The following is a 26,552-nucleotide window of genomic DNA, read 5'->3' as shown; positions in this document are numbered from 1 at the left end:
CCGGTAGACCTAATAAAAGATAAGTTTGTCTTTTCAAATAGTACGTTCGATGGAAGTATTACGAAGTCGTTATCCTAAAAACGGACAATTTTCAAGACATCCGACAAGTTTGATACCATCCTATTAGCCTAGCTGATTAGCCTACGAGGCAAAAGCAGATTTACCTCTTGCGTCGATGCGACGAACCACGCCCGCAAAGCACAGTTTTCAAGAACCATTCCGAGTTGAGTCACGTCGAACGAATGCAATCAATTAGCAAGGACAATAAAAGCGGAAAGAATGTCGAATCGTCGGTAGGGAGGCCTTAAGCGCCGTTCCCTTTTATGACGAGTCGAAGCCGATGCGCGCGGCTCCGGGTGAAATCGTGAGCCGCGCGAGCACAGTTATCTCAGCCGAAAAGGTTAACGAAGAAAGGCCGAGGGAGGGGGGAGAAAATATAAGTGCGTCGGTACGGGTGTAAAGCGTTCCCGTTCCCGGAGAAAGTCTATCGGCGGCGGTGGCGGCGGCAGCGGCGGCGGCGGTTGCCGTTGCTGCGCAGAGCTTTGCGGTGACCGGCCACGGCGGCGGCGGCGGCGGCGGTTGCCGTTGCTGCGCGGAGCTTTGCGGTGACCGGCCGCGGCGGCGGCGACGGCGGCGGCAGCGGCGGCGGCGGCAGCGACGACGGCGCCGACGGCCGCAACACGTGTAAACGGCGAGCAGGATGAGACAGTCGGTGCGCGGCGGTCTCCGGGTCTCGCAAAGCAATTACCCCATTAGCCCGCGGTGAACGGGCCGAATTACGCTAATATATTGACGGCATCGCATCGCGTCGCGCCGCGCGACACCGCACCGCAAGGACCGAGGGTGCGATGAAATTCTTTGCTGCTCGCTATAAAGTAATCGATTTATAACGGAGCCACGTATCAATGCGCGGCCGTTTAACGGGCCGCCGATGATTTTGCAATTCTGTGCGTTAACGTCTCGTTGCCGAGTACCCTCCGCTGCCATCGCCGAGCTGCAAATTCGCCGGTTTATCGGCCGAGCCTTCGAAAACCGAGTGCCACCGAACAAAGTCGAGGGAAGAAACTCTAATTGGGTCTCCGGAATTTCGACAGTGGTATTCGTTTAACGAACGCCACTTTTTTCCGTGGTATAAATTACGACGACAACGTCGAATATATTTAACATAAAAAATTTCTGTTATGTTGTCTATTATGTTGTTATCATTATGTTTGTCTATTATGTTATCATTATGTTTGTCTATTGCGTTATTACGATGTCTACTATGTTACGGTAAATTGAAAGAAAAAATGACCGCAACGATTCTGGATATTCCTTCAACAAGTTGCCCGAACTTTTTCAGTTTTGTTTACCTAAGAATACGACATGTCGATTAAGACACGCGGCGAGATAGCTAAAACTTTTACGACTGTAAAAAATTGACGATCCATTCTGGTGATTTTGAAACGTTTAACACTTTGCACTCCGCTGTCCCCTCTCGTGGGACATCGTAATTCTAGCATATCATTCGGATGTCCCCTCTCGTGGGACATTAAAGTTTATTAGTGATTACGGGGAATTGTGTTATTTCAGCGCAACTTTTTGAGACATGCATGTTTCCCTGAAGTTTCCTCTTGAAATGGCACAAGAAATCAAATGAAAATATAGTAAAATTACTAGGATATATATAAGAAATGTCAGCGGGTTTTGACGAGAACGTGAGAGGCGTGCTCGCGACGGTCCGAGCACTTCAAAGACGCCACTTGAAAAGAGCGATAAGGCAAGTTTGTAGAAGAAAGATCGGTATGCGAACATAGCACGCACTGTATAATGAGATTTATAATCATAAAATCTGGAGGAAAAGATTTTAAAAGCTGAACTCGGTCTGGTTCGAAGCGTCGAGCGGTATAGATAGATCTAACGAATGAGAAAATCGGAAAAGTGATTCTTCTCTTGGTAAATAAATTGTTTGGTAAAAGTTTTCTTTGGTAAATATCAACTTGTGAGTTAGTAATAACAATTAGAAATTTTCAACCTATGTATTTATTCATATTTTTTATTAGAACAATGGCAAAACGTTCAAACACGAATGAGTCTCATGACACAAGTAGTAGCGAAGATGAGCTCCAGATAGACGTTTATACAGATATGTTAGAAATGTTACACAGAAATGTTACTACAGATATGTAGAAGGTTTTCTTCTACAGTTAGTCTATCGTTTTGATAGCAGTGATAGCGATATCGTCCAAGCAACAAGGCGACGAGAGAAAGAGTTCGCATAGACAGCGATTCCAACAACGAAACAAAATTATAAAACAAACGATAACAAAATTATAAAAAATAAAATATTGATTTTTTTGCAAATTTCTCGATTTCAGCCAAATTCATATAAGTCCAATATCATTATAATATGTTAGTTAGTTCCAAAACCATACTAAATAATACGAGGGTCTGTAAATGCCCGTTTCTGCCGAAAAGTGGCGCCGAGTAGCTGCTGGCCAACGTACAGAATGGTGCGGAGTGCTAAGGGTTTAAGAGTTGAACGGAAAGAAACGCGCGGACTTCGGTCGCGCGTTCAGCCACTCGAATCGTTGCCGCGGCAGCGTTCGATCGGCGTAAAGATCTCCGTGTAAACTTAGCAGATACTAATTCGCCGATAATTAAGAAACGTTCCAGTAAGTTGAAAGCGGGACCGAAATATCGAGGAAAAGCAGAACTGCGGGAACTCCTCCCGTAACACGAGGCTAATAAAACTTTGCGGATCGTTGGTGCATGTTGAGTGCCTCTCGGGATCCACGAAACACGAACGCCTAGCGAGGTTGCTCGTCAAAGAGCCGGTATAAATAACTGAAACAAAACCGGCAATAACCACGTGTAGGACGTGTACATGGCTGAAGCGTTCCACGGGGTTCGAACGCGGTCATTAAACACCGGCGCGGTGCGCGGCGCGGCGCGGCTCGCCGAGAGTATCGCCTCGCCGGCAAACTGCATAAACATCCACCGAATCTCGTGCGGTACACGTATCCATTCCGCACGCGATAACAATTTCCGAGCGGTGGTTGCGGCGATCTCGAGCAAGCGATCGGCCATTAAGGGGCGAAGGGAAGGGGGGGACCGCGTGGATTAAACCCGTTCCCGAGATAGACACGCATCGCCGCTGATGTTTCTATAATTTTGCGACTTAAGCGTGCGCGCCTCGGAACGATTTCGTCTTCGGCATATTCTCGCAACTCGCAGCCGGCAACGGCATTCTCCGGTAAGCGGCTTAGGCAGCCTCGAACGACGAGATTTCGCAAGCTTTATCCGTCCCGGCTGTCCCCCGTTCGCGTCCCGACCGTGGACATCTCTTTTTCGCGTCTCCTCCCTCGCCGATTTTTTCGTCGCATTCGATCGGATTAAGTCGCGGCTCGAAACACACGGATTTACGCGGTGGACCGCGAAACCGCGCCGGGACCAAGGGATACGTCGCAAGGTGTCCCGCGGGTCCCCCCGGATCCCAGGGACGCGGGCCACTCGGGGGGATTACGGCTGTTAGATTATGCCTGGAAGATCGACGGGCGCGGCCGTGAACTTGCCCCGGCCCAGAAAAATAATTAATCCTCCGGTTCGCGGAGTCGAAACCGGAGAAGATTACGATCGAAAAGGAACGATAGAACCGCGGAGAAAAGGGCTTTGCCAGCGGCTCGCGGCGACCCTCGGCGAGGGATTACGGTCCACGATTAATAAAGGGCTCGTAAAAGCGAACGCGAGATCGATCGGTCGTTCGCGAAGTAATGCGCAACAAATCGCGGGGAACGCGATTGCCGATTGCCGATTGGCGGTCGGTAGTTTGCACGCCGTGTGCAAATACCGCAGGTACGTACCTGCGGCGTTATTCCCGCGGAATGATTTCTCGGCAAGGATTCCCGTGATACGTTCCTTGGCGAGAGTTGGCTCGAACATTTTCGAAGGTTAATTTCAAGGATTCGCGACGGATATTACCGGCTAATGGAATTCGGAGGCATCTGCAGCTGTTTGCGAAATAACGGCCCCGAAAATCTGTTAATTTACGATTATTACGAACGTAACGACACGTTTACGAGGAATTTATTCAATAAATTTGTTACTTTCAACGTATCCGACAATGAAATAAGGTATTATCTTTCTTTATTTTGCAGATTGTTGACATTATAAAGAAGTCGCTTCCGTAGGATACGATTGAGTAGATTCCTTGATTCGAGCATACGTCTACACATATACAGGGTGTCCCAAAAATGTCTCGCAATCCGAAAGTAAGGGATTCCTGAGGTCATTTGAAGCAACTTTTTCCTTAGCGAAAATGCAATCCGCGGCTTCGTTTACGAGTTATCAACGAAAAACAGTGACCAATCAGAGGCGAAATCGTTTGGCGCGAGACGGCCGAGCCAATGAGCGGAACTGGGCTGCGCGCACTCGTTGGCTTGGCCGCCGCGCACCAGCCGAGCTCGCCTCTTATTGGTCAGTGTTTTTCGTTAATAACTCGTAAACGAAGCCTCGGAGAAAATATTCGCAAAGGAAAAAGTTGCTTCAAATGACCTCAGGAACATCCCATTTCCGGATCGCGAGACATTTTCGGGACACTCTGTACAGGGTGCTCCACAATTATTTTAACAGCCGAAAATGAGTGGTACCTGAGATCGTTTGAAGCAACTTTTTCCTTTGCGAAAATGCAAACTGCGGCTTTGTTCACGAGTTATTAACGAAAACCACTGACCAATGAGAGGCGAGGGCGCGAAGTTCGAGAGCCCGCAGCACGAGGCTTTGGCAGAAGGTCGGGACGGACTTGAGCCGCGTTCGAAGCATTGAACAAGTCACGAAGCGTAAACTTTCCGGATTTTTTTTACTACGTGATATTTTTAAGAGAAACGCTGTTCACCTTGACTTTAGAACGTCTAAAGAATATTTACTAATTTTTCGAACCCGAAATAATATGTAGTTTAATCGTGACAGCCATTTTAATTTTCTGGTGTGTACGATAATTCACGTGCACCATATGAAATTTTTATGCAAGGTGTACAGTGAAGATCAACAAAGTTCGTAAATGATATTTTAATTTAAATAATTCCGTGTCCGAACAGAATTCAACGAATTATTCGCAAAGCTGATTTAATAAGAAATAATCGCGTTAAAATATTATCGATGAGGAACTGACCCAATTAGTTGAGGATGCATTTTCTGGCTGGGATTGTGTGTATCTATATATGTCTAAATAAATTCGTTCTGTCTAATTACCTTTGTAACCGAACATTCTTTACGTTCGACCTATCCGTTCAATCATCGTAAAGCTGTATCGAAGAATTCCACGAACTACTCCCCGAAGTTCCACGGCTGGTGTCGCAAGACCAACAACATTTTCAATTAGTTTTTGTCGCTGATCGCGGTCCCGACTCCAATAGGAAGAAGAACGGTCGCGTCGTCGACGAGGAAAATCCCTGGCGAAACCCGAAGGCCGCGATTATCCCCGAGAATTTCTCGTAAATAATTTATCGATCGATTTATCTATATGCTTTCGTTAGAACCGTGATACGCTACCGGATTCCTGGTATCAATAAAAATTGATTCGATGCTATAACCGCGGAGGTTCTCGAAGCCGGAACTCGAGCGAGCGTTTCGCGCGAGGCATGAAAGAAAGGTCGTCGACGCGACGCGACGGGAAGCGACGCGGCCGACGAACAAAACGAAACGTTGTTGGCGTGGTGGCGCGGTGCATAATTAAAACAAACAAAGAATGCGCTCGGAAGCGCAGAATCGGTCAGTGGTGGGGTCCTGTCGTCCTTGCGGCCCGAGGCCCGAGGCCCCGATTCTCGCGCGGCCGCGCGGCCTACGAGACTCGTCCGTGTCGGTGCAGTTTCCTCGGATAAAAAAAACCCGCGTCCGATCGAGATCTCGTACGTCACCGAGAATTCAATATGCGTCAACGATACGTCGCTTCCTTGTACCGCACGTCCTGGCTGGCCGATCGCTGGAACTTTAATCGTCGGATTTAAAATACTTCACTTTTCCGCAATAACGAGAAGAATTACTTCTTCCGTTCGTTCGTTCGTACGAAATTGCATCATCTTTTGTAAATCGGAGTTAGATGATAATGGATATGTAAATATTATTCTTTTCATGATTATGCATTGTATGTAGACGGGGTAAACCGTTAGATTTGACAGTGGTAGTAATACTACGGTACGAGGATAGTAACCGGTAAAGCGAAACGGAAACGCGTGCATAAGAAAATATACATAAATTAAGAGAATTATTATGTATCGAGTGTGTTATCGCATGTTCCTAATGTCTTCTAATTTCGTCTGTTCAAATTCATTCAGACCTCGCTGCTGATCTTACCAAATGTATACCGGGTTTAATGATTAGTTAGCATCACGGTGGATACAAGATCGAATCGATCCAATAATAGCATCGCGGTAGATTCGAATGATCGAATTGTTCAACCGATAGCACGACAGTAGAATAAAAAGAGAACATAAATTTAAAAAATTATTATGTATCGAGTGTGTTATCGCATGTTCCTAATGTCTTCTAATTTCGTCTGTTCAAATTCATTCAGACCTCGCTGATGATCTTACCAAATGTATACCGGGTTTAATGATTAGTTAGCATCACGGTGGATTCAAGATCGAATCGATCCAATAATAGCATCGCGGTAGATTCGAATGATCAAGTTGTTCAACCGATAGCACGATAGTAGAATCAAGACGGAGTTGTTCAACCAATCAAATCATAATAGATCCAATAGTTGCTGACACGTTTTCCGATGGATCTGCGAATGCAAAGCACGGAATGGAATTCTAAAAACAGCAGTGGACGCGAGAATTCCTGTTAGTTGTATCAGCGCGGGTATTCGCTCGATCGGATACTGCCGATCGATGTCGGATTCGGTGTGCAGGCGACGAAGGAATGACGGAATGCACCTATGCTATCATCGATGACGCGTATAGCGCTGGATACGTGCATCGGGAATCCGGGTCTCCGGCGATGGTCACTCGAACCCACTTACGATCACAATAAGCGAGCTTCGCCATATTCCTCTGTTGTTTCCGCTAGAATCGCAGGGCATACGAATGACAGCATTATGCAAACCGCTCGTCGAGTTTTCCTGCGTTTTCTCTGGAATTATAATCGTGCGTTATAGTCATTAACGGAGAGAGCCTGCTTTGAATATTTCCTACGTTATTTCGTTATAACTTCAGGTCCTGATTGCATTCTTTGAATCCCGACTTTTGTCTGAAAGATTTCGATCGGCGGAAGGCAACTATAGTTCCTCGCCGAGTTGTATTTTTATACTTGTAACCGAAGATGAGAAAGATCGATGCTCTGCAGCGAGGAGATGAAATTCTTTTCCGCTCGAAGGAAACAGAAATACAGTGATGCCTCCCTAACTGACACTCAGGTTGTGCACAAAAGTGGACGATTTGGGAAGAGGAGATACGATTTGTTCGAGCCTTGCGGTTCGTTTTTATGGTTACGAATTGTCAACAACTATAAAAACGAGCTGCAAGGCTCGAACAAATCGTATCTCCTCTTCCCAAATTGTCCACTTTTGTGGACAATCTTAGCGTCAGTTAGGGAGACATTACTGTATTGCGAAACGTGGCGAACTTTCTCTTCGATGCAACGCATAAACGATGTAACACGTTTTCAGTACGTACATACCTCGTAACTGTTAAACTCGTGAAAATTTCTCCTTAGAAGATATCGAATTCGAGACATCTGTATCCAGGTTATCGTCCAATGAAATGTGCGCGCAGTTGTGCACGCGGCTTGAAGAGACGTCAGCGGGGAAAAAAGAGGGGCGTAGACCGGATTGGAAAAATAGGAGGGAAAAGTGGATCCGCGACGAAGGAGTAGTCGAATCGTGACGTCGCACGGCAAGTAGGTGTCGGCCAGGTGGGTGTCGCTTCTCCGGAGTACGTTGCAACGTTTTGTAGTTATAAATTGTCAACAATTATAAAAACGAGCCGCAAGGCTCGGATAATCGTATCTCCTCTTCCCAAATTGTCCTTTTCTCTACACAACCTGAGCGTCAGTAAGGGAGACATTACTGTATTACTCGCGAGAACTCGCGAGCAGCGTGCAGAAAGAGAGAGAGAGAGAGAGAGAGAGAGAGAGAGAGAGAGAGAAAGAGAGAGGGAAAGAAAGAGAGAGAGAGAGAAGAAAAGGTCGGCACGTCGTCACGTGCGAAACCTCGACACAATAGCACTTGTTCCGAGATGGTTCGGCTCACGCCCCAAAAAGCGAGCCGACGCGACGCGTCGGATGATCGATCTTCCTCCGAGGGCCCGGAATCCTTTGAATATCAAACGACTGGAAAGCTAAGCCAGGGCCGAGCGAGCGGGAAAAGCCAGCGGGGAATCTCTTCCGCCGGCTAGATGACCGATGGACAGGCAGGAAAGGTTGTTCCCGGATATTTCTAACAGACCACGAGCAACGGCACGATAAATCAAATCGGTGGCCCGGGGATGAACCGCGGACCCCGATGGGGTCGGATCGGCTTTCATTACGAGGCTGAACCAGGGCCGACGGAGTTCCCCTCGAGAGCAGAAAGAAAGCTCGATCGAAGAAGGTGCTGGGCCCGAGGAGAGGAACGCTCAGGGCTCCAGGATGGACGCCGGGGCGAAAACAGTCCGGGCTCATCTACATTCCTGAATATGAACGACTCCCGATCCCGATAATCAACATGTCTCGCGATCCTCGTCGACGATACACTTCGCATCCGCGATTCCGACGAGTCGTGAATAAACGATGATTCGAGTGCGAGTGCCGCACCGACGCAAACTGCCATTATCATCGCGCAAGCTTTGTCATTATCTCTAACTGGCCTGCCCCTCGAGCCACTCGGCTAATTGAATAATACCCTCGCGTACGAACGATTCCGATGCATACCGAGACCTAGCGATCTTCTTTTTGGGGATTATATTGGGTCTGGGGAAAAGTTCGTGGCGTTTTGTTAGTAAAATTCAACTGGATTTCTTATATTGTGAAAATGAATTTATTTAAACGAAATATGCTGCATTATTATCGACAATGTTTCGCCATTTTTCGGGTAAAATCATGACGCCATCGGTGAAGAACTTCTGCGGTTTCTGGTTCAAAAACTGAATCAAGTGGTTTTCACAGGCTTCTTTTGAAGCCAGTTTAATTCCATTGAGAGAGTTCTGCAGAGATCGGAACAAGTGATAGTCAGAGGGTGCTATGTCTGGACTATACGGTGGGTGCATCAAAATTTCCCAACCAAACTCTCGCAATTTTTTACGGTTCGTCAAAGAAACGTGTGGTCGGGCGTTGTCGTGATGGAAGACAACACTTTTCCTATTATGCAATTCAGGCTGTTTTTTTTTTCAATTGCGTGGCGTAATCTCTCCAGTTGTTCACAGTAGAGTTGAGAATTAATCGTCTGACCAATTGGAAGCACCTCATGGTGGACGATTCCCTTCCAGTCCCACCACACACACAGCATCACCTTTTTTGGCGTCAATCCTAGCTTCGCGAACGTTTGTGACGGCTCACCATCTTTTGTCCACGATCTTTGGCGCTTTCGATTGTCGTACGTGATCCATTTTTCATCACCGATTATGACACATTTCAGAAATGACTCGATTTCATTACGTTTCAGCAGCGTATCACAGATGTTGATTCGATTCATCGTGTTTTTCGCGCTGAACTCATGAGAAACCCAAACATCCAGCTTCCGTTTGTATCCAGCTTTGTGTAAATGGTTCAAAACACTTTTGTGCTCAATGCCTAGTTCCATACCAATATCGACACTGCTAATATGCTTATCTCTTGCTGGACTTTTTCAACAATTTCATTAGTTTTTTCAGTAATTGGACGACCAGAGCATGACTCGTCTTTCACATCAAAATTACCAGAATGAAAGCGAGGGAACCATTTCCGCGCAGCTGATTTTGATAGTGTACCTTTACCATACACAGCACAAATTTTTTCACAAGCCTGCACAGCGTTCTTCCCTTTGTCGTAATAATATTATAAAACACAGCAAAATTTCTCATTACTTCTCTCCATTTTCAAACGCCAACAACTTTTCAAGTACTGCACCACCACGATGTTTATACATCAAAATAACGTTCAATGTCTCACCTTTAAATGAAGCGTTTAATGGTATTGTTGCAATAAGTTGTTCGTGAGTTATTAACAATTGACGACATCTATCGGGAAAACGCCACGAACTTTCTCCCAGACCCAATACGTCTCCGAGGACCGGCTAAGCTCGACGCCTCGTGCACCGGTGGGTCTTCGAGCAAGATGCCTTCGATGTTGCACGCAACATTCGCGAAAATACGGAGCGGCAAAGTTGCACGGAATAAAATCGACAGCGGGAAAACAGCGACAGAATGAAAAAGTATGAAAAAAGTGTTGGATGGCGAAGCTCGCTGGGGAACAGAACCGCTCGCGGATCCTCTCCTGCATCGGCCGGAATGCGCCAGGCATGTAGGTATCGATAAAGCTTCGCTTAACCTCGGCCTGTCGAGGCGCATTACTTCGAATGACTGGCAACCTGTCAGAACGGGGTTATGCGCGCGGCGAACGCGTGTGTAATGACGGGTTTTGGGACGTTCGACGGCGCCCTCGATGATGGGGCCCGCTTCACCTAACGGCGCTGCGCGGCGCGGCGCGACCGTGCGGGCCGCTTTTCGCGTTGGAGGGCCCGAAATTGGAGGCTGCCGAGTGTTCGCGTAATCACCGGTATCGGCGTCGGCATCGATACGTCGATTCGTCTCGACCGCGACTCCGAAACTCGCGTTGCTCTCGCGGTCCCCTCGATAGAGTCGATCCTTTCAGCATTCGTTTCTCCGATCGCACGCTATATTTATGCCCATTATGACCTGCCCGGGTTGCAAATGTTACGTTCTTTTCATACTCCCGGCGCAGGGTTTGCGGCTGCGCGTGACCGTACCTCAATTTTTGATTCTCTATACCATAGCGGCGGTGCTGCAATTTTCAATGCGTTCGTGACCAACTGGTCTGCTACTTTGATCCCGTGCAAATCTTACATTCATCGTTGCGCAAGCGTTCGGCGGCAACAATGTTCTGAAGCGAAATGGCACCTTGCCTGGTAAGTAAGTTACGCGATTAAGCACACTTTTAGTGTCGGCTCGAGAATTTCGTAAAACGAATAAATTTGATTTAACCAGTTAACTGTGGCGACTCCTTTTCAGAACGCGCACTTATGTGTGTCGCGAGAATCTAGCGATGACGAGTATACTCGTCAAATACAGAGTAAGTGTCGCTGTTAAAATGTTGGGTCAAAAAGATGGTTTTATTTGATAAAATTAACTATTTTATTCCTAATATTTACTTATTCACTTGACGTTAACGTACACCATATACATAATAAAATGAAAAACCCAGGGATAATCAAATACTTATAAAAGCTACAAATTCAAATTGCTGCTGTAGAGAGAGTGGTATTTAGCAAAGCAAGGAACAATATATAATTATATGCATTTCGCACTTCGCACGTCGAATACCGATATCGTGATCTTTTTCTAATCTTATTTCTATAACAATGTAAACACTTTCGTGTACGATTGGCCTCGAAGTATTCGAAACGTCTTGAAATTTGAGAATATGTTTTTGTTTTCACTAAAATTATAATTTAACTAGCACGACGAGTATACTCGTCATGGCGCAAAACGCTGCCGCTTCTCCATGACGAGTATACTCGTCAAACACAGCTAACTGGTTAACACGTTCCGTGCCACGTGTACCATCGATGGTACACGCTTGCATGTTTACTTAGTGAACTGAACAAATTGTTTACAAGAAATTTAGAACCGAAGAATCAATTTCCACCGCAAGAATGGGCGTTGATAAGTATTTGTTACCTTGTTATGTGTACGAGAATTAATAATTGCATGTAATACATCAAGTGTTAGTAAAATATCAAAGTGTGAAGATTCGAGTAAAAAAAGCTCGGCACGGAACGTGTTAATAGAATACGATTTTTCGCTCGTTTATAAAACAAAGACCACCGACAACGTTATCACTCTTAACCCTGCGATGAAGAATGTATCTATAAACGAAATAAAAAAAGTGTTTACAAAATCCCACTACGAAGTTCGACTTTCATTGCAGACTTTCGGTGTCACGTTCCCCATTAGGTGCGAAGATCATGGACTAACTGGTTAATCAAACCGGAATTGAAAGATTCAGTTGCGCGACATCGATTGTATTTTCAATATCATTGCATTTTGCGGGGATCCTAATCAAATTAGGAAGACAGCTGCGCGTAGATCAGCGGACAAATTAATGTTCAAACGAGCAAATAATTTCGTCGTCCGCGCATGGATAACGCTATTCCGGGTTCGGTTTCAGAAAATGAGAAACGCTGTAAATACAGGAAATCCCTGGTCCGGTTACGAATATCGAGGGGAAGAACGATGCAATAAATTTGCTCGGTGTACCGTAAGAAGCGTGTTCGAAAATAATAATGGCCGGCGAAGCATTAGCGGTCCTCCGCGGCGCAGGAATGTACGCCGATTATTACAGGGGAAAAGTTCGCGACCCGTTTTAAGAATAGGACGTAATGGAGGGGATCCGTCGTCGAGCGATTGTAATATTCGTAGAAAAACGATTTACTGTTCCCGCGGGCCATTATGCCGGGGCAATTAAAATCTTCTTCTTCGATCGGACGCGACGCGACGGGACGCGACGGGGGAACGCATTAACGGACGCCAATAAATTTCTTCTACAAAGCGAGGGATTCATCGATAGGACCCGGTGAATTCCAGAAAGAGACGAGTAAAAACCGTGGAGCGATACGGTGTAGCGGCACCAGGAATTTTACGAGGTGTAGAAGAACAAGCCTGGACACGCGGGAGGGGCGCAGAGCGGAGTTTCGACTGCTCTCCGGATACCTCGATTGTAAACGAGACTTCGGCACGGGTTTCCTCTTTCTTCATGGCCTGTTAGCTTCGTTCCATTCTGCCTCTCACCGGGCCCCGAGTCTCCGGGCCCCGAACCCGAACCAGAACCCGAACCCGTCGGGCCGCGCCGCGTCGCGCACAGTTCTTTCGGGGCCCCACTTTGCTCCGGGGCCCCGCGGCCTCGTTTCGAGGGCCCATTGTCCGCGCCGAGCCGCGTTTTAAGATGCCGCCGTTGCGCGCTGGCTTTAATGAGAATTTTAATTACCCAATCTCGGCTCTCGTGGGCCCTTATAAAACTGCCCGCGGCCGAGGTGGTCGATTACTCTTGCGCAAACAACATCGTAACCATTGTGTCCCCCCGTGCCCCCACCCTCGGCCACGTCGATCCGGTACCATTGCACCGGTCAAGGGTGTTGATTACGCGAACGAGCGACGCGCAACGCGCGAGTAAACGCCGCCAGACAACCAATGCCCGGCCCCCCTTCGCCCCTCTCTCCTCTCTCCTCTCTCTCTCTCCCCGCTCGTTGCCGCGTCCAAACAGGAGGATCGATTGATTTCGAGGGCACAATGGACACAATGCTACCTGGCCCGGCCCGATCAAGGGCGTCTTTCTTACCGGCTAAATTGAAATCCAATTTCGACCGGTTAACCCGTTCAGGGCCCAAGTGGACGCGGCGCGGGACGGTGCGTTCGTTCGGGGTTGAACTTATTGTTTGTCCGGCTCGGACACTGCGAGAAACACCGAGCTCAGCCGAACGATTTAAACGTTTCGAGTGCGGTCCACCGACGTAATTAATCGGCCGAATAAGCGGTCGAACAATTAATTGTTTATCATTCCACGCCGCGATTGTTCCGCGTCGCAAAAGAAAGTGCTCTAAAGGAATGGGAACGATGTGCACACGTTTTTATTTATAAACGAGCTCCGTACACTTTTCCGGTGAAATTGAAGACAAGCTTCGAGACGATCGGTCGATGCTCGGGAAGTTTTTTGTTGTTGTTGCTGGAGCAAAATATCTTCGAAGATTCGAGAGAAGACGAGGGTGTCGATACGATACGAACGATGACGAATAATGTTGATCTCATTCGTTTACAATACGTGATGTGGAGGTAACAAAAATATACATAAAATACTGTATAAGAAGGGTACAAAATAAGATTCTGAAAAATTGGCCCGAACTGCAAAATAATTTGGTAGTCTCAACGAAGTTGGCGAAGCTCGAGCGGCAACAAGCGCGAATCGGGTTCAACGGATTTACTACAATATCTTGTCATCGTCGATGCTGTTCTTGAAACGTTGCAACCAGGACGCGTACAACAAATCCTTCTCCGGCCTCTCGCTTCGACTCGGTGCCAGATACAATTGACGATGTTCTTCGTTGATCGGCTTTTCGACGTCGGTCATTTCCTCGCCGCGAAGCTTCTCTTCTCTTTGCAACGAGGTCGACACACGTTTGGATACTTTGTCGGCCGAAGTTATCGTGTGCATCACAAACGACCTTGACGATTTCAAGCCTGCGGGTCCTACGATAAAGTTGCCGAAACCTGAAGACCCTCCGCCAGATTCGGTGTTATCTGGCCTGGGTGTTTCCATCCTTTCCACCTTGCCGACCTTCGAGAAATTAGCTAAATTGCCTTTCGATGGCTGTTGTCTAATCGTTCCTTTCAACGGCGCAGCTCCGGTCACCTTGAAACGTTCGTCCACAATTTCTGGAGGCATCTTTTCGGCTTTTTTGTCCGCGGCGCGTTGCGTCGGCGGACAGGAGCGGATCCGACATTTTTTCACAGCCAGTTGAGGGTTGTACGACCCCGTGACACCCGATCTTGCTTCCAATCCTTTCGACGTAATCGACGGCGTTTCCTTTTTACCGGCAGACTCCCGCGTCGGCTTCGAAGAAACCTTTGATTTTACTAAATTTGCCCCGCCGCCGGTCCTTTCGGTCGGCAATATTTTCATCGAATCAGAGCTTATCGGTGCATCGGCGGTCTCCTTCGTCCCTTCGAGTCGCGCCTTTGCTCGAGAGTGTCGAAACTTGACCGATTCTCGACCCGCATCTGGAACCCACTGTTTCGAAAGCATGTACTCCGAGTCGAGCCGCGGCTGATAGGTTATATTCCCGGGTCCTTGATGCAACTGCTTCTTCGTCGTCGAGGACGTCGCGTCTTCCGGCACGTTTGGCTTCTTCGCCGAGAGCACCTTGACCGGTTCAACGACCTTCGACTGCTTAGTTACGACTTTCGGCTCCGTCAGAGTCTCCTTCTTGACCGAGGAGATCTTCACAGGATCGACGACCTTGTCCCGACCCTTGGACTTCGGCACTTCTTTCCGTCCAGACGACAACTTCTCGCCCTCGAGAACCTTCGCCCGATCGTCCTTAACTTCCTTCGTCTTCGTAGATACTTTCAGTTCACGAATAATTTCGATCCGGCCAGGTGCATCTTGCTTCAGCTTGGCGCTGTTCGGTCGATCGGCCAGATTTTTCGACACCGGCAGAACCTGCGGCACGCCGTTCGCGTCGGTCCTCGTTTTCGACGGTTTCCTCGAGGACACCGTCACCCCGTAATCGATCAAGGTGCCATCCTCCCGCTTCTCGATCGGTTTCATGCTCTTCAGGATCTCCGCCATTCTGCGATCGACGACGCGCTTGCCGGGTGGCCGACCTCCCGGCAGAAGCTTTTTAATCGCGTCGCTCATTTTGTCCGGCGCTTTCCCTTCCGCAGCTCCCGTACCGGATTCTCTCGCAGCCGACGCAGACTTGGCTGAAACACCAGCAGATCTATTAGCGGATCTCTCTAAATCGGCCGGTTCGATTACCGTGTCCGAGCGCTCCGCGTTTCCGTCCGCCGCTCGTGCCGCGTCCCCCCTCTGTCCCCTGGTCTCCTCTTCGATTGTCGGCCGATTTTTCACGGCCGCGCTCTTCGTTTCCGTTCCGCTATCCACGTCGACCCTCCGGGGAGTCACCGCTACGAATTTCACGACCTTCGGAGACGGCACCGAGTTGATCGGCCAGTCGAAATGCTGTTTCGAAGTCGTCTTCGTCGTGGACCTGACGCGGCTCGCCTTCTTCGCCACTTTACTCTTCCGTTTCGCGTGTTGTTTCGAGGATTTGTTCGTGGGCACGTATCTCTGCGAGCTCGTCACCTTGACCACATTGGCGTCCGAAAGCTCGCGCGACCTTTCGACTCTGACTTCCTTTCGTTCGACTTCCATTCGCGACGATTGCGCAACGATCTCCGCATTCTCCGCAGATTTGCCGATATCCGCGCTCTCAGGCTTGTAGTCCGAGATCTTGCAGATCCTTTCGACGCTCGCTTCGGGTCTCTTCGGCTCTGCAACAGCGTCGACTATTCCCGGGGACGCGTCCTTGCCGCCGCTTCCTTTCCTCTTGATGTTGTTGAAAGCCTCCTCGGAGGACCACCACGGTATCATGTTCGACGGTTCTCGGTTCGAACCATCCCGTCCAGGCTTCTCAGGGTTCACCCTTGTGTCCTGAGAATTCCTGGGTAGCTGATTCGCTCCCGAGTTCGCGTTTTCACTCACTGCTTTGTCCACGTTTCCGGCGAGGTTGTTGGAGGGCGTTCTGCTAGCTCCTCTCTGAAACACTTCGGTAGGATTAATTTGTGACTTTCTAAGGAGCTCTTCGCCGCCTTCGACGTTGGCAACCGTATCGCCGGGTTTGCTTACTGGCTCGTTTTGGCTGCTGGACGAAACCTTGTACGACCTCGGAGGAACAGGACTCTGATTCGGGGGTATAACTCGAGGCGTTGCGGGGGAAGTTTCGCGCTTCGCTCCGGTGCTTTTCGGCTGTTGTACTCGCGGCTCGTTGAATTTAGCGTTTATGTGAAGATTCAGAACAGCCGGGTGGGCCGCTGGCCTGGCTACGTATTGCTGGTTCGTCGTCCTAGCATCGTTGTTATCCTTGGGCGGTATCCTGATCTCCACTTTGTCCATAGAGCCGAGCACGTCCAGTTTGTCCGTTCTGGCGACGATGCTCTTCAACTCGGACACCGGCTTCCCGTTGATCGAGAACTCGATCTGCTTCACCGGGACGGTGTCCTCGCTGATGGATATCTGCATCGAGCCGAAATCTGGCCGAGTTTCCGCGTTCGCCCTGTCGGGAGCGTTCGCGTTCTTCTTCGAAGAGATCACCACCGAGAGACGATCCTGGCCGACCTGGACGTTCCGGGAGAGCTCGTCCACGTTGATGGCTACCACCGACTCGTTCTGCGAAGGCGTCATCCTCAGCTCTATTTGAGGCTGCCTGGCCGGATCGGAGACGGCCGACGACTGGGCGGAGTTGCTCGTCGACGCCTGGCCCGCTCCTCTCTGAGCGTTCGAGCCCGTAGCTCCGCGCCTGATGTAGTCGGATATCGGATTCGTGGGCTTGTTACCGGACATCTCGACGTTCTCATTGGCCCCTTCCGGAGTTCTTGCGGACGCCGCTTTTCTGTCCCTGATCCTCTTCTTGTGCGCCTCGACCATCTTCTCCAGCCAATCGCTTGGCTCCTCCGCCGGCTGCGACGCCGACTTCTCCCGCGACTTGGCGTCAGTGTCATCCTTCATCGTTGCGATTCGCCTCGGATCCTTTATTACATCCTTAGTCGTCTGGGATTCCCGCCTGACCTCTCTTTTTTCGCGGTTGTCGTTCGCTTTTGGCCCGCTCGAACCGTCCGGGATACTTTTCTTGCTGCACCCGACGATCTCTTTCGTCTCGGCGGCCACCGCGACGCCCTCCGTCTCCCCGGCCGTCCCCGACACGTTGTCGAACTTCGTGGAGACGTGCCGTCTCGATATTCCGTTGCTTCCCCATGCTCGGGGGTCGACGTTCAGGGTCACGGTGTGGCTGTACCTCTCGATGATCGCCGCGTAGGTCGCGGACCTCTCCAGCTCGTTCTCGGCTCCTCCGCTCTCGACCGAGTCGCCGCGAGAATTTCTAAGATTTTTCTGCACCGCGGACGTCTCTGTGCTGAACTTCGCCTCGTGGCTCGTGGCGACGGGACCCGCCGAAAGGAACGGCTTCATCGAGATCACGCAAGAGTTGCTGAACGGACTCGGACGGGTTCTCGCGATCATCGCCGAACCGGCGCCGTCTTTCGGGGCTGCGAACGCGTTTTTCGAGTACACGTCCTCGCTGTAGGCAGCTATCATCCGCGCGTACGACCCTGCCTCGTCCTCGATCACGGCCGTTTCTACGCTTTCCGCGTCGTTCTTAGAATTCGTTGATTTGCCAACTTGTTTGCGATTGCTGTACTGGGAGCTCGATTTCTTGGCCTGACACGAGGCTCTCCGACGATTCTGGAAACGTTCTTCTTCCGAGTATTTCTCCAACGCTCTCTTGCCCAAGATCGTCCTCGATTTCAGCCTGCGTTTCTGCGATCCAGCCGAATTGTCCCGCTGCTCCCCGTTGTCGGCGAATTTCGGGTCGACAGCCCGTTTCACACGGGACGCGGTCCATCGTAGATCGGAATTACGTCTCGTGCTAATGACGTCTTGCGAATAATATTCGGTTAATATCGGAAAGAAGCTTTTATCGTAATGGAATGAAAGTTTGAGGATTACGAGGATTACAAGGAAATCTTACGGGATAATACTGTGTGGGACACGTTGGATCCTAATACGTGTTTCAGGCGATTCATCGTGTTCGGCTCATCGTCGGCGTGCTCTAGCGATCGAAAGTCCCGCGTTCGTTCGGGAATCGGGGAAACAAACGTTTCAGTTTTAAACTCGTTTAATTTTGAGAACCGGACCAAAGAAGAGGTGTGACTGTTAAGAATTCATGTTGTCGCGCCGATCAGGTTAGGTGGACTTCCGCTAAACAAACGAATTTATACGCGGCTTGGTTCTGTCGGTCAATCGCCTCTACGCCTCGTCGTTGTAACTTGCCCAGCTTCAAGCTATTTGAACGATCTTCCGCCTTGCTATTGTTCCGTTTATTGTGCGATCTAAATGCTGCTCGATCGCGCAACGCGCTTAGATCGTACATATTTCCATAAACGCGTGCCATCGATTTTGTTTCTCGCGGCGTTCGCGAAGTTGTTTGTTCCCGTAGCTGGGCAGCCTCTTTGTGGCACTGCACGGCATAAGTAAGCAAGCCACGAAAAATGGCACCGATGCGAAGCCGCTCGACGCGGCTCGGCGTGGCGGCACTTTCAGATCGGCGATGCCCGCCCGCCGCGGGCAGATCGCAGGATAAGGATCTGCAGGATCGCTGGATCGCTGCCGCGCCGCGGCGTGACTTTAACGCCGGCATCTTCGACGCTGCACAATGCAACGAATCTGGACGTTCGCTTTATCTCCGCCATCTTTCCCCTCTTTCCGTTTCCGAACGTAATCGATTTAAACCGGCCGGAATTGTAAATCAGCTCTACGTCCATTGAGAAGCTCTCGGAAAGAAGCTTTGTTCTTTTTTTTTCTTTTTTTTATCGGTTATCCCGGGCATCGAAGCGTTCTTAGAACGTTACACCGGAACAAACGCTAAAGCAGCATTTTTGTATGCTTAAAAGCGTATCGATAATATTTGTAACGTCGAGAGATCGATTATCGCGCATGCGAACTTTTTTAATTGCATGCTTTCAGACGAGAAAGGAAGATACGAATGACATTTGTACTTAACAAATAATTCGAATGTATTGGTAACAGTACGGTAAATACAATAAATACAATAAATAGAAGAAAACTAGTCCCATAGGCGAAGTAATCTATCGTCGAGGATATTGCTGATCTTGTTGTGGAATCAATGCCAGGGCGAATTGTTCTGAAAAGTTCAGGGAAAGAGTAGCTCGATAAACCTTTTTTTCGATCACGGAGATAGTAGAGTAAATTCTCCCTAATTGACGTTTAGCTTAGAAACGAAAATGGGCAATTTGAGAAGAAAGAGATACGATTATTCGAACCTCGCGACACTCATTTTTATAGTTATCGATTGTCAACAACTATAAAAATGAGGCGCAAGGGTTGGATAATCGTATCCTCTCTTCCCAAATTGTCCATTTTCGTTTGCAAGCTGAGCGACAATTGGGGAGAATTCACTGTACACAGTAATGTCTCTCTAATTGACGTTGAGATTGTCCACAGAAATGGACAATTTTGGAAGAGGAGATACGATTATTCGAGCCTACCGTTTACTACTGTTTGCAAAATTAATGTTTGTAAACATTATCCTTGGACGGAGGCAACTGCTATAGAAGAATAGACAACAACTACAGTAATGTCTCTCAAATTGACGCTTAGATTCTCCACAAAAACTTATAGACTTATATATTATAGACTAACACTGTGGACTAATCTGTATATTTATAGATTAGTCCACAAGAACTTATCTAGCAACTGCTATAGAAGAATAGAGAACAACTACAGTAATGTCTCTCCAATTGACGCTTAGATTCTCCACAAAAACTTATAGACTTATATATTATAGACTAACACTGTGGACTAATCTGTATATTTATAGATTAGTCCACAAGAACTTATCTAGCAACTGCTATAGAAGAATAGAGAACAACTACAGTAATGTCTCTCCAATTGACGCTTAGATTCTCCACAAAAATGGACAATTTAGGGAGAGGAGATGCGATTATTCTCGCTCCTTGCGGTTCATTTTTATAGCCACGAATTGTCAACAATGGGTGGGGCGATTCTACTTGCGAAAATAAGTCGAAAAAAAGGAATAACATTTTTCTGTTTGAAGCTTCGTTTAGGAGAAAATCGAATTTGAAAATGTATAGATAATAGTTTTATTATTACAGTAATGTCTCCCTTACTGACGCGCTCAGATTGTCCCCAAAAATGGACAATTTGGGGAAAAGAGATACGATTGTTCGAGCCATGCATAACCTTGACATAACCTTGACAATTCGTAACCACGAAAACAAACCGCAAGCCTCGAATAATCGTGTCTCCTCTTCCCAAATTGTCCATTTCTGTGTACAATCTGAGCGTCAGTTAGGGAGACATTACTGTAATCCGTCGATGATTAACTGCAGAAAAGACGGTTTCCTCGAATGCTTCTTGCTGGTGGAGGCCGCAATCGAAAGGAAAGCCGAAGACGCGTGCAATGCGGCACGGGAAATGGCGAAGTCCTTCCACGAATCCGATGATTTGCAATACAATTGGGAATGCCCGACGGTAGATGCACCCGGAAAGGTGAAGGTATTGATTAGCCCCGGTGGAATTGCGTTAGCCGCAGCATACGGAGCTCGCTGATCGATCTTCCACGAAGTCGAGATGACATTCGCCTGCGTTCCGTTGCGATGCTATCGCGACGCTACCAGCAATTTGTTGTCGGCCATGGAGCCCGGGAAAGCAATAATAATCCATTCGCTGCGGTCTTCGACAGAATTCATTGATTGGCCAGGGGATAAGAGGATCGCGAGCCTCCGAGGAATCGCCTAGCCAATCTTTCGCCGCTTTTTAATAGTTCAGCAATAGTCTGTAATGGTTCACTCGAATCGTTCGAGGCTAACTTGCGGCTTGCGTCGATATCGATATCGATATGTATTTATTGTCCCCTCGTGGTTACGTTTCTTGGACCCCCATTCCCGCCCCTCTCCCCGCGCATTCCATTGTTTTATTCGCACTTCGTCCATTCTCTTCTCTTCTCTCCCCCACCCCGTCATATTCACAGATCCGTCGTAATCCCAGTTCAGCTGGCGCGAGGCGGCCGAGCCAATGAACGGAACTGGGCTTCGTCCGCTCGTTGGCTCTGCGGCCTTGCGCCGGTCGAGCTCGCCTCTCATTGGTCAACGTTTTTCGTCGATAGCTCGTAAACAAAACCGCGGATTGCATTTGCGTTGTGGGAAAAGTTATTCGAAATAATTTCAGGAACATTTCCCGGTTTTTAATAACTTTTAGATCGCCCTGTAGTGAGCTAATTCTGGCTATGAAAAATTTACTATATTTCAGACGGTATAATTTGATACAGTTAAGTAATGCTGGTTATTAAAAATTTGGTACTTTGCAGGCAGTAGTAATGTGATAAAGTTAATTAATTTTGATCGCTATTGGTGCATTACAGGCAGTACTAATTTAATAAAGTTAGCTGATTCTGGTTATTACAGTTCTGATACACTTCGGGCAGTACTAATTTGATGAAATTAGCTACTCCTGTTTCTCTAATTTTCTCAATTTAGCAGTTACACGTACATTCGTGCGACTGCGAGCTTCTGCTCATAATTCCATTCAACCGTAATAGCCGTGAATAAAAAATCCCAAAAAACTAACCGTTGTTAAAACCAGTGAACTCCGATTAAGATTCTGAAGGAATGACCATGACTTTTGAGGTTTGCTTGCCTGAAAGCATAAGTAAATTATCAAGCGTCGCGCGATTTATTCATTTTCACAAATTTTATTAACTTTCGTACGAAAGCTCGTCTAAGATACTTTACTTTGTAGAAACAACATACATAGCATCACAGCCGACTGCATTTTTATAAAGTATCTTCGATCGCAATCGAAGCGACCTTAAGCCGTTTACGAGTTTTTACTAACAATAAGTGCGTCGAACGGAAAATATCGTGCCGATAACGATACGATCTCTCGGTCGGAGCAGCGCTGTTTGAACACCATGCTTTTTGCCGGTTCAGTGATTAATCGAAAAAAATAAAGTGTGGCGCGTTTAATGCGGCGAGGAAGTTCATGCGAGCGCGGCGCAAATCGAGAAGCATAATAACCGACAACGACGAAATTGACGCTTTCGGGACGCTACAAAATGGACAACTCCGACGGGCACGGACGCGCAGTAATTAGCGTGTCTTCATAAAAATCCCCACTGAGGAGGGAACGGACTGCCGCATGCCGCTGCGGTGCCGCGCCGCGCCGGGATCACGCGCGCGGCCCAATAATAATAATGATCGCGGTCATTATGCAGCTTTATCGCGTGCTACTTTACGAGTAGCGCTGTCGTTCCGACACACCCCTTTCTACAGGTGGCCAAGTACGCGGTTTTCTCATTTGACTAATTACTAGTCATCGTTCTGTCGTTCGCCGCAACATGCCGAACCTTTATTTACTATCGCTAAGTCGAACATCTTCGGATAATCTTGCGGGCGTTTCGCAGCGGCGTCGCCTAAATGCGTTAACCCTTTCGGTACGAGCGCGTTGTCCGCCGTGACACTCCCACCGTACGGGGTGCCGCGCCGAAAATGCGCACATAACGCAGGGTCGGTCCACTTTTGTACGAAGATTTTCTTAAACGTTAAGTAATGACTGTACTTAATCCGTTTCTAAATCTTTTGTTTCCTGTAAACATTCTGTAAAGGGCCTACAATATGTTAAAATCTATGAACAAGTTTCGAAGAAAAATGTAACCTGAAATATTTTTTAAATCAATTCAGATCGAACGACAATTATACCTGTAGCAGTTTCTTCGGAATCCTTGTAAGAAAAGACTTTATCCGTTTGAGTCCCAGGGAGAGATTATTCAGAAAACACGGTCGAAAAATGCCAAACAGCGTGATAGCGCTGCTTGGGACTCGAATGGTTATTAGAATAGTTTCTAATATGTCAGAAATATGGCTTACATGGATGCCAGATGTATTCGTCACTCGTCCATATTGGTCATCAATTGGATGCCGGATATATCCGGCGCTCGTACCGAAAGGGTTAAACACAGCGCTGGAACAAGTTCTCGGCTTTTTTCCGAAGACTGAATTGTAACCACTGGAAGCTTACGCGTAACCGATTTTAACCTTGATTTTTCTTTAAATATTAGAATTTACGCGCGTAATTAACCCTTTCGTTCCGGGTGCCGACTATAGTCGGCGGCCGCGAGAAGACCCGTGTGTACGGGTGCCGACTATAATCGGCGTTCGCGCGACGATCTGTTAACCCTTTGCACTCCAGTGGTGACTCTGAGGCGCCACCAGAAATTGGTACACTATTTTCCAAAATCATTGTAAGAGCATCAAATTCCTTTATATTAAAAAAAAAACTGTTAAAATAGCATTGTACTTGCCAATAGGCTCAATTTCATATGCATGAATCGCAATTGAGCCTCAATAAGCTCAAATAGGCTCAATTGCGATTCATGCATATAAAATTGAGCCTACTGGCAAGTACAATGCTATTTTAACAGTTTTTTTTTTAAATATAAAGGAATTTGATGCTCTTACAATGATTTTGAAAAATAGTGTACCAATTTCTGGTGGCGATCGCACGAATCGCAATAAATTATATAAAATAGAAATATCGTAGATCAGAAAATGTGTTTTGGATTTCGAATTCAAGTAGCTTCGACCGCAAAAAGTTAACCCTTTGCACTCGAGTGGTGACTCTGAGACACCGCTGACATTGTTATACCGCGTTCCAACATCATTTTTATATGAAGAAAGTTCAGATTGAAAAAATTGTTGAAAGCGTAACTGTTGCACGAGTTACCGGAAGACTGAATTTCATACGCATAAAATGCACTTTGCCACATGAAATGGAAATACCGTGAGTCCGAACAATTATTTTAGATTTACAATTAAAATGTCTTCGAGTGCAAAGGGTTAATAGAGCAACATTTTCCTTCGCTCTATATACCAGTTGGAAAAAACCGAAATAGAAGGTGCGTTGTTTGCAGTGCAAACGACAAAAGACGCGAGTCTAGATACGAATGCAAGAATTGTAATTCTCTGCGTTGACCATTGTTTTACAATTTACCATACTGAATTAAATTACTAAGAATTATAATTTCATGTCTAACTACCTCAAATTCTACTTTTACTTATAATAACAGCAAAATTTCTAAATATGTAGATAACATAATATTCATACAATAGCATATTCATTTTCGTGTGTTTCATGTAATACGATGAAACAGTTGTAATGTAACTCTTAAAAAAGCGTACATACAAGACAATCGCAAAGTGGCGTTTAAAAAACGCAAGTCCGAACATCGAAGACTATCGACGTGCAAAGTGCACACTTCGCGGCGCGGTGCACCGTTCAGCGGCGTCACTTCAGCAGAGCGGGCTGCCTTAAGGAAAGGGTTAACCTTTTAGGCACGACGCGCCACTATAGTGGCTTCCGCGGATGTCATCTCTCTGAACAACGCACCACTATAGTGGTTTACTCTAGTAGCTCACTCGGTCATCGTTCAAATCAAATAATCGTCTTCATATGCACTGTTTCACACTTCTTTTGTCTTCGCATCGATTTACAATATACAGACTTATCTTAACAATATAACTGTTAACAATATAACTGTATCTTAACAATATACAGACAGAATATACAGACACTCTGTACAGTACATAACAGACTCTGCCGTCCAGAGAAATAGACTTCAGAATTCAGCCGTACCTAAAAGGTTAATGAAACTATTTCGAAACGAAGATTTCGAAAAATTCTGCAAGTACAACAGAACGAATAGAGCCGCCGCCGACGCCGCCGCATTGAAGGCTCGCAGAGCTTACAGTTTGCCGCGTAGCGCAGGAGGCCGCAAAAACTCAATCACGTCCAACGTCTGAAAAACCTAATGACCGTGCAGGACGATAAAGTTACCGAATGCTGGCGTATAATTAGCGGGGCTCGTAAACGCGATCGGTCCGCGAACTTCTTGAACGGTTTGTGGAAAATCGGAGCAGAGCGCAGCGGCAGGAAAACACAAAAGACCGTGTTCATTAGCCACCGGTTGCTTCTTATTTGCGAAAAGGATCCGGTTCTCGCGGATCGAGCGCGCGCGGTTTGCTAATAACGTTCGTGACTTCGTGACGTCTCTCCGCGGTTCTGGACTACCGACGAGAAGGAGAAGAAGGAGGAGAAGGAGGAGGAGAAGGAGAACACGGTCAGCGAAAGAAAGGACACGAAGAGGCAGAAGGGCAGCCTGAAAATCCGTGGATCGGCGTGCACGATCGCTCGGTTTGTCCCGCGGCCGAGACGCGGGAGAGACGGTCCGGTCCCTCCGCGGAGACCACGATGGAATTTCAAGCCACGAACACCGCTCTCCCCGAGGCCCGAGGCCCGACGCCCGACCTCTGCACTCCTCGTGCAGCTCCAGATCGTGACTCCGGAATGCTCACGGCCCGGTGAAACGATGACGATGCACCGCAGCGCACCGCGCCGTGCCAGCGCGCCTCGCCGAGCCAGCCCTTCGCCGCGTGGCCCTTCGTCTCGCGCGTATCTGCCACCGCGGATCTAACCGAGAACCGGTCAATCCCGCCGGAGACTTTCGAGATTCCGAGAAACGGTCACGAAATCGACCGACGTGTTCGACCGCTCGTAAAATCTTGTTTAAACGGGTATCCGCTGCGACGGCGTTCGTTTGCGAGGATCGCTTAGACAGCTTGCACCGAGAGCTTTCGTTCACGCGGGCTTTGCGCATTTCGAGGGTTTCGAGTGCGAACTCTATGAAATTTGATTTCATAGACGTCTTTGTTAGAGCAGATATTCTATTGGAAACGTTGTGACGGCGTTCGTCGTCGAAGATTGCTTAGACAACTTGCACTGAGAGCTTTCGTTCACGCGGGCTTTGCACATTTCGAGGGTTTCGAGTGCGAACTCTACGAAATTTGATTTCATAGAGATCTTTGTTGGAGCAGATATTCTATTGGAAACGTTGCGACGGCGTTCGTTAGCAAAGATCGCTTAGACAACTTGCACTGAGAGCTTTCGTTTACGCTGGGTTTGCGCATTTCGGGGGTTTCGTGAGCGAACTCTAAGAAATTTGATTTCATAGATGCCTT

General features: G+C 47.7%; 2 protein-coding genes across 7 annotated transcripts in view; one reads left to right on the top strand and one right to left on the bottom strand.

Moving 5' to 3' along the window:
- Positions 1-26,552, top strand: part of Egfr (epidermal growth factor receptor) — a 329,246-nt gene that overhangs the window by 233,769 nt on the left and 68,925 nt on the right. The window lies entirely within an intron of this gene.
- On the bottom strand, positions 13,771-18,805 carry LOC117222213 (uncharacterized). 2 transcript variants are annotated; one of them, XM_033473795.2, is made up of 3 exons: positions 18,470-18,805; positions 16,573-18,377; positions 13,771-16,482 (listed from the first exon to the last, which is right to left on the bottom strand). In XM_033473795.2, exons 1-3 carry the CDS (start codon positions 18,522-18,524, stop codon positions 14,146-14,148), a joined length of 4,197 nt encoding a protein of 1,398 aa, XP_033329686.2. In that variant the 5' UTR covers positions 18,525-18,805; the 3' UTR covers positions 13,771-14,145. The 2 variants fall into 2 exon arrangements, with proteins under 2 accessions (XP_033329686.2, XP_033329685.2); XM_033473794.2 differs by having other exon boundaries at positions 13,771-18,377.

Source organism: Megalopta genalis, chromosome 4 (assembly GCF_051020955.1).
Source record: "Megalopta genalis isolate 19385.01 chromosome 4, iyMegGena1_principal, whole genome shotgun sequence".
Classification (NCBI taxonomy): Eukaryota; Metazoa; Arthropoda; class Insecta; order Hymenoptera; family Halictidae; genus Megalopta; species Megalopta genalis.
This window is presented reverse-complemented; position numbering and strand designations above follow the sequence as displayed.

What these genes read in the sequence shown, in the direction of transcription:
- LOC117222213 (XM_033473794.2), bottom strand. Translation starts at nt 18,524, where the DNA reads ATGAATCGCCTGAAACACGTATTAGGATCCAACGTGTCCCACACAGTA. An exon ending in GTCCCACACAGTATTATCCC is followed by an intron (nt 18,378 to 18,469) that starts GTAAGATTTCCT and finishes ATTATTCGCAAG; the next exon opens with ACGTCATTAGCACGAGACGT.